At 52.9% G+C, this 7,811-nt stretch overlaps 1 protein-coding gene across 3 annotated transcripts in view; it reads right to left on the bottom strand.

Moving 5' to 3' along the window:
- SAMHD1 (SAM and HD domain containing deoxynucleoside triphosphate triphosphohydrolase 1) overlaps positions 1-697 on the bottom strand; it is a 27,421-nt gene extending 26,724 nt beyond the window's left edge. The window contains exons 1-3 of one of the 3 annotated variants that reach the window (XM_027664030.1): positions 516-697; positions 388-485; positions 250-316 (exon numbers count right to left, since the gene is read on the bottom strand). In XM_027664030.1, the coding sequence (XP_027519831.1) occupies positions 250-316; positions 388-485; positions 516-697 (347 nt within the window). Of the gene's footprint in view, positions 1-249; positions 317-387 lie in introns of all 3 variants that reach the window. The other 2 variants (XM_027664031.1, XM_027664029.1) reach the window with 2 other exon arrangements.
- Between the last annotated feature and the right edge of the window lie 7,114 nt (positions 698-7,811).

Here is a 7,811-nt window from a genome sequence, read left to right as displayed (position 1 = left end):
CCCTAACCCCTAACCCTAACCCCTAACCCTAACCCCTAACCCTAACCGCCCCCGCCCGCACAGCCGCGCTCGGGGCGGCCCCGGGCCGCAGCTGGCAAATGTTTGTGCCCGCAGCCGCTCCCCTCGGGCAGGGCCCGGCCACAGCGGCTCCCGGGCCCCGGCAGGGCCTCGCCGCGGGCGGCCGGGGCTGCGGGGCCCAACCGAGGGCCGGGGCTGTGCCACTGCCCACCCCACGCGGGCGGCTCTCACCAGACGCGGGTGACCTCGGGGGCGCAGGCCGGCAGCTCCAGCAGCATCCTCCCAGTGACTCCGCTCTCTGCGGGGGAAGAGAACCGTCAGCGCCCCGGCCCCGGCCCCCGCCCCGGCCCCCGCCCCGGCGGGCCGTACCTCGGAAGCGGCGCAGCAGGCCGGGGTTGCCCACGCCGCAGCGGGCGAGGTGCTGGCAGAGCCGCTCGGTGTCCCAGAGCCGGGGGTCCCCGTGGTCGCTGTCCCACGGCCGGGGGTTCCCGTGGTCGGTGTCCCGGAGGTCCCCGCGGTCGCTGTCCCACGGCCGGGGGTTCCCGTGGTCGGTGTCCCGGAGGTCCCCGCGGTCGCTGTCCCACGGCCGGGGGTTCCCGTGGTCGGTGTCCCACGGCCGGGGGTCGGGGGATCCGTCGCTCCGCGCGCGCTTGGCAGGAGCGCCCGCCGGGCTCCCCATCGCACGCCGCCACCGCGCACGCGCCGCGCGGCCCCGGGGGTCCGGCGCGCCGTGACGTCACCGCCCCGCGCTGCCCCTCAGCGCCCCCGGGCGTGGCCGCCTCTGCTTGGGCCGCAGCCTCGGCCTGAAGGGCGGCGGAGTCCGAGCCCCGGCCCGGTCACAAACACCACCCACCGCCGAGCTGCTCCTAAAGGAGCGATGCCACAGCGCTGCTGCCCTCAAACTGCTGCCCAGGAAACCCAAATCCCAGCTTGGCCAGGATCTCCTTCCCAAGACATCAGTGGCCGTAGGAACAGTCGCCCCCCCAGCCGCTCCCAGGCGTGGGGATGGACAGCACGGCCATCGCAGGCAGACGCGGGGGCTGGTTTTCACCAGTCCTGTTCACAGGTAGTGTCCCATGAACACAGCTCTGCTGCCCAAGCCCTCTGAGTGCCACAAAGGCCCCACAGGGGCCCTGAGGATTTGGCTCCCCAGGACAGACCCTACAGACCAGGTAGGATTTTGCCAGGGCTGGCAAAATCTCAACCTACCCTGGCAACCTTCTCAGAAGTGTGCCCACCACATGTGCAGCTGCACCCACTGCCCCCATGGACAGGACACTACACCAGCACAGCTTTGGGGGAGCCCACTTGCCTGCTCACTGCTCCTAGCAACCCCAGGGACTGAGGCTGTGCTCCCTGGAGACACCCTGCTGCTCCACTGCCATCACCAGCACCCTCAGGGACATCCCAGGGACTCAAACCCCTGCACACCTACCAGCTCCCTCTGTGCCTCAGCAGTTCTGTGATGCTCAGCACGTGCTGTGCTCACTGCGATGCTGCAGTGGCTCCCCAGGGCGAAGGTTAACGTGTTGTGTCTCAGCAGGATGCACACACCTGTTGGGTTTACATGGCCAGGCTCAGGGAGTGAGAGGGCACTGGTGGCCCAGAAGCTGCTCCCATGTTGGGCAGAACCAGCTCCAGATGGCTCCAAGATGGACCCACTGTGGCACAGCTGCAGCTGGGAGGGAGGAGAGAGAAGATGTGGGAGCAACAGCCCTGCAGACACCATGGGAAGAAGGAGGGGGAGGAGGTGGTCCAGGCGTCAGAGCAGAGATCCCCTTGCAGCCCATGGTGCAGCCCATGGAGGACCCCATGCCAGAGCCATTGGAAATGCCCCTGAGGAAGCTGCAGCCCATGGAGAGCCCACACAGGAGCAGGCTCCCAGCAGGAACTTCAACCATGGGGGGGATCCCATGCTGGAGCAGAGGCAGAGGGGCAGCAGGGACAAAGCATCATGAACTGACCCCAATCCCCTTCTCCATCCCCCTGCAACACTAGCAGAGAGACAAGGTAGGATAGTCAAGCATGAAGTTGAGCCTAGGCAGAAGGGGTGGGCTGGTAGAAGGTGGTTTTAGTTTTGGGTTTGTGTAGTGGTTTGGATCTTGTTTTCCCCCAGAGGCTAAGAAAAGTGGTAACCCCCAAGGGGTGGAAACCCCTGGAAGTTTTGAAGTTCTGTCCAATGGGCGCTCCTGCAGAAATGTAAACATATCACAGGCAAACAGAAGAGAAGAGTTGTAGTTTGGGTAGTAGTAGAAGTGGCCATGTTGTAGGAGCCACAAGGAGAGGGCAGGAGCCCTCTAGGGGGGGCCTCTGCCCCCCCCCCAGCCCCAATTGGGGACTGCAGAGACTTGGAACAGTGTTAGACTGGACTAAGTGTCTGTAGTTATGCTGGGAGATGTTTTTCTCTCCATCGTGGGCAGGAGTAGCGGCAGACGCAGCGGCCGGAGAAAGCAGCAGCCGGCACTGACCGGAGAAACGGTGGCAGAGAGCCAGAAGAGATAAGACGGAGCAGCAGAGACATGCAACTGAGTAAGGAAGACACCGAGTTGTCCCGGAGAGCCGAGAAGGAGAGTCAGCAGCAGAGTTACAGAGTTCTGAGAGTAAGAACTGATACCAGACCCCCCCAAACTCCTTTGATCCCTCTGAGAAAAAGAGGGAGATGGACTCCTATTTTGGAGAGCAGTTTTAGACATGCAGCACCAGAGAGAGAGAGAGAGAGAAGAGCTGAGAAGCTCAGAGCGTCCTGGGAAGCTGGACCGGGATGGAGAGGAATGCAGAGGGGGTGACCTTGGCTCCCCCCTCGCACTGCTGCCAAGGTGGCAGCCTGAGACAGGGCACAGAGGCCCTGCAAGGAGCTTGAATCTCCTGGAGATACCAGACCGTCATGAAGACCCCCCTGTCTTCGTGATATGACCGTGGTGGAACAACCTTGTCTGGGGTTACGAAGCCCACGGAGGAAGACCCCTTTGCCTGTGTCAAGGGGGCCGAGGGAGGTATTTCCCTCATGAGTGCTGGCAGAAAGCCAGCCACAGCTGCTGCATGCATGAGATGAGGAGACCTGCTGCCTTAGAAGAGACTCCTGCTTTTGAGACTGGAAGAGATCTGTTCTTCTTCCCTCCTGGACTTTTATTTGGAGGGGTGAAGAGATCCGATCCATTGTAAATACTATATGTCATGGTAGAGATAGTTGTGATCGTGTGTATAATGTGTTATAGTATTTATTTGTACAGTCATTGTAATATATTCCCTTTCCCCCATTCTGAGTCTGGCGTGTTTTTTGTCTAGAAAAACCCATCTCACATTGGGTTGAGATGTGGGAGGGGGAATGGAGCTGGGGAATTAGATTTTGGGGTATCTCAAACCATGACAGTTTGTATCTCATTATCCTACTCTATTTTTAATTGGAAATCAATTTAATTTATCTTCACCAGTTCCCATCTTTGGCCCATGATGGTAACTGGTGAGTGATCTTCCTGTCCCATAAGCTGTTTTGTGGTATTTTCTCCTCACCCTGCTTAGGAGGGGGAGGGAAAGTGTGGCAGGGTGGGCACCTGGCAGCCAACCACAACCCAACCCAACCCATGTCTTGGAACTCCTGTGTTCTTGTCACGACTTCCTTCCTCCCACAGTTCACATGTGTAGAGAGGAGAAAATAAACACAACAAAAAAACCCCAAATAACAAAAAGTCCTTTCTAGGTTTTTCTTGAAGTCTCTGTTTATGAGGGGAAGAGCTCACATATTCTATTGTCATGCTTCAGGAATTTGCTTTTGTAAGCAAACATCCTGCTCTCTCACTTCTTGGCTTTTGTTAGGAAAAGCACACTTAATTCTTGCTGTCTGTTTTTCATTTGGCTCAGTCTCTCTCCATCCCCTCTGGGTCTCTCTGAGATTTCCATCAGCACTGTGCCCTCAGCATCTGAAAAGAAACTGGCTGAGTCCCACCCATTCAGAGGAAACTTTCTTCTCAGAAGGAGCCTGAAGAGGCAAGAACAGGCCAGATCCATTAAAGAATGTGACCATACAAAATAGCCTCACACCTTCTCCATGTCCCGTGTCCCACACAAATGACACACAAATGTCACTGGTGCTTGGCCTTTTAACGAATAATTCACACTGGTCTATTGTGGCAGTAAATCTGCATCATATGAGAAACTGTGGTTTAAACATGTTTCAAAATGGCTTTTTGTATTCTCTTTGCAAACACATTTCTTCTTCCCAAGACCCCCCACGCAGGAATGTCCTGAGAAGATACTCTGAGGTGTTCTCATTGGCCCCTTCTAACCCCTTCCTATTGGTTGTTAACCCCTTCCTGCAACCTGTAATCGGTTACCCTGTGAATCCTCCTAAACCTGTAAATGTAACCCCCAACAATAAACTCTCTCTTGCCTCCTCTCCACGCCCAGTGTGCTGTCTCTGTGCCTGCCATGGGGCCACGTGGGTGGGGAGAGGGGAGAGCACCTCTCCCCTCCAGGCTCAGGACCTGAAGAAACCCCTGATGCTGGAGTTTCCCCCCCTATCCACATTAAGCTGTCGGAAATGGTTCCTCAGATGGAAATGGAACTAGAACTGGGCCGCCCCACGCCATGGGGGGAAAGAGATCCAGAGTCTATTCCTCTACCAGTGTTAAAAACTGCCCTGTATAGCTCTACTTAAAGAGCTTTTTGGGGAGGGAAAGATGTTGATGGACGTGCATCCTATCTCCAGGCCCAGTACATCTGGAGTGCTCATCCAAAAAAAAAATTTACAACTTCAAGAGGGAGCTCATTGCATTTGTGGCCTAAAAATAGCAAGGGAAGAATATCCTGAGAGGACAGGACATCCTTCTTAGGTGCAATACAAAAACTGTTGATTTTGTAACACCAGATGGACACGAGGTGCAGCAAGAGGACAGGGATTACCAGTTGCACTCTTGGGTAACAGGAAGAAAAAGAAAAAAAATACTGCACTAGGCAGTGTGTTGTTCTGAGCAGCACAAAGTCCCTTGTGACCAAACAAAGCACATGAAAAAGGGGAAGGGAAGAAAAAGAGTTAATTTTGCACTTGTTTGTGTGCAACTGCCCTGGCCTGAGTGCCCTCCCATCCCCTCCCACCACTGCACACACAGGAAACCCAGTTATCTCTACTCATGCAATGGTGGTGCAGAAACCCAAAGTTATGCCAATAGGTCCCGCTGCAATGGCAAACAAAACCCAAGGCACATGGTCAAAGTCAGGATGAAGAGAAATATTCCTTTGTAGAGGCTCTATTTTTTTCACTTAATGTATTTTTAGTAGCATTTTCCTGGTATTCATAGAATGGTTTGGGCTGGAAGGGACCTTAAACCTCATCTTGTTCCAACCTCCCTGCCATGGGCAGGGACACCTTCCTCTAGCCCAGGTTGCTCCAAGCCCCATCCAGCCTGGCCTTGAACACTCCCAGGGATGGGGCATCCACCACTGGATAGACTCCATGAGGCAGTGCCACAAACTCGCTACCAAGGAACTGGAAAGTTCATGACAAAGCTGTCTGTGATTTGGCACCAGTTTGTTCCACAACCTCATCTGCTTGAGCCCTGTATTTACACATGGACTAACTGAAATTTGTGTGACTGAGCCCTTGCAAAACTGTTTTGCTGTGACAGGGCCCCACAATGGATGACATGTAAGATGAGCTGCAGTAGCTTTACTGCAGCACCTTCTCAGCCTTGAGTCCATTGTGCCTCAGCTGAGGGGCAGCACCGGGTCACGGGAGCACTGCTGTGGCGTACACGTGCAGGGAAACTCCTGCTCCCTGGAACAAAAGGTTCCCCATTACTGAGGTGTACAAACCTTCAGGATGAGGCACCGTGTGAGCCCTGTGCCCCAGCAGCTCTGCCCAGCCTTCAGGTGGAGCAGGGCAGCGCTAGTGCTGGCTGTGGCTGGGCTGGGAACCACAAGCATCATCCACCTTTGATGCACTTCCCCTCCAATGCACTTCTGGTCACTGAAAGAAGTGAAAAGTTTTAGGAGCTTAGCATTGTGTTCAACTGACACCAGTCTTTCAAGAACTGCTACTTGGGCAGTGATTTATGTGCTTACTGTAAATTTTGATTTCAGTAATCAAAGTAATCAAACTGAGTAATCTTTGTTTGCTCAGTGACTTTGGCATTAAGACAGATTTAGACACATTCAACTTCTTTGGTCTGAGATCCCAGCACTCCTTACATGCTTACAGTTTCTTTATAACTTCATAGTTTCTGTTGTGTCTCCAATTTCAATTCTCACCACTCCTCAGGCATCAAATTACAAAAAACTCTTCATGAGTCACAGGACAGCAACACAAGGAGAGTAATTCCTAACAGGAAACTAAAGAGAAAATCAGTTTCGATTCCCCCTGCTGCTTAATTGCACTCTAACCACGAATTTTCTTGAGGCCACATCTTAGTACAACACTTAGGATGTGGCAACATAATATTAACATACTGCTTATATGTAAAGAGCTATCAGATTTATAGTATTCTCCCTAGGGGTGCGAATAACCTTTTAACTTTGACTCTGTAGAAAGCTGAGCTGTAGTAAACATGGAAGCTTTGAATCCACTTCAAGGAGTTTTAAGGAGGTGATATTTTTATTTGAAGAATTAGTGAAAAACCTCTGCCCCAGCAGACAGGATGGTTTGCAAGTCTGGGGTACAATGGCCTGGTTTCTTACCTCTGGCTGCCCCCATGCTGTTCCCTCACTGGCAGTCTTGTCTGCAAAAACAAACTCACAAAGGGAAAAGCAGCTAGGTTTTCCTGACTACACCCCTCAACATCCCCTTGCCTGATAACTAATCCTTGAGTAATATTAAGGGACAAACAAACGAGTGTCATCGTGGGAGTCTACTATGGAACACTAAGAAACACATCCAAATCAATCACCTTTATCTGATTTCAGCTTGACAGAGGTTAACTGGGAATACCACACAGCTGGTACAAACTGGTCCAGAAGATTGTTAAAACATTTGGATCATAACGTCATGGTACAGGTACTAAGGGAGCTGACTGGGAAAGGTGCTCTCCTTGATTTGTTGCTTGTTAACAGAAATAGGTCCTGAGAGTGAGGTGGCGATTGGGGCTGTCTTGGCCACAGCGAACACAAAGTGATTGAGTTTAAAATTTCTGTTGACAGGTGGAAAAGTGCCAGCAAAACCTCAGCTCTGGACACGAGAAGAGCAGAGCTCAAGCTGCTCAAGGAATTAGTCAGTAAGGTTCCCTGGGGAAATGCTTTTGGAGGTGCTGAGGTCCATCAGTGCTGGTCACTTTTTAAGCTCTATCTCTGAAGGGCACAGGAGCAGGCAATTCCCAAATATCAGAAGGCAAACAGGCAAGGCAGAAGGCCAGCTTGGCTGAGCAGGGATCTTCCTCTGGAGCTAAGGCAAAAAAAAGATAGTGTGTGGTCAGTGGGAGCAAGGTTAGGTGATGTAGGAGGAACACAGAGCTGCTGCTTATCACTGTAGGGAGAAAATTCATGTGGCCAAAGCTCATCTGGAGTATTGGTGCTGGGCAGTATTGTGGGGGACAATAAAAAGGGTTTTAAAATACACAAATAGCAAAAGGCAGTGCAGAAGTAACATCAGCCTGTTACTTGATGAGGATGGTCCCTCACAAACAGGGAGAGACACAGGGCAGAGGTGTTTAATTTCTTTGCTTTGGTTTTCAAGGGCTAAGGGGGTGCTAGTGCCCTGAGCTGGAGGACCATGACTGTGAGAATGATCAACTCCCAGTTGACCCTGACATTGTGTGGGATCTGCTGCTCCAGATGGATCCCTCTAAGTTTGATGGGAGCACTCATCC

Source organism: Corapipo altera, unplaced genomic scaffold, assembly GCF_003945725.1.
Source record: "Corapipo altera isolate COAL_440 unplaced genomic scaffold, ASM394572v1 110, whole genome shotgun sequence".
NCBI lineage: Eukaryota > Metazoa > Chordata > Aves > Passeriformes > Pipridae > Corapipo > Corapipo altera.
This window is presented reverse-complemented; position numbering and strand designations above follow the sequence as displayed.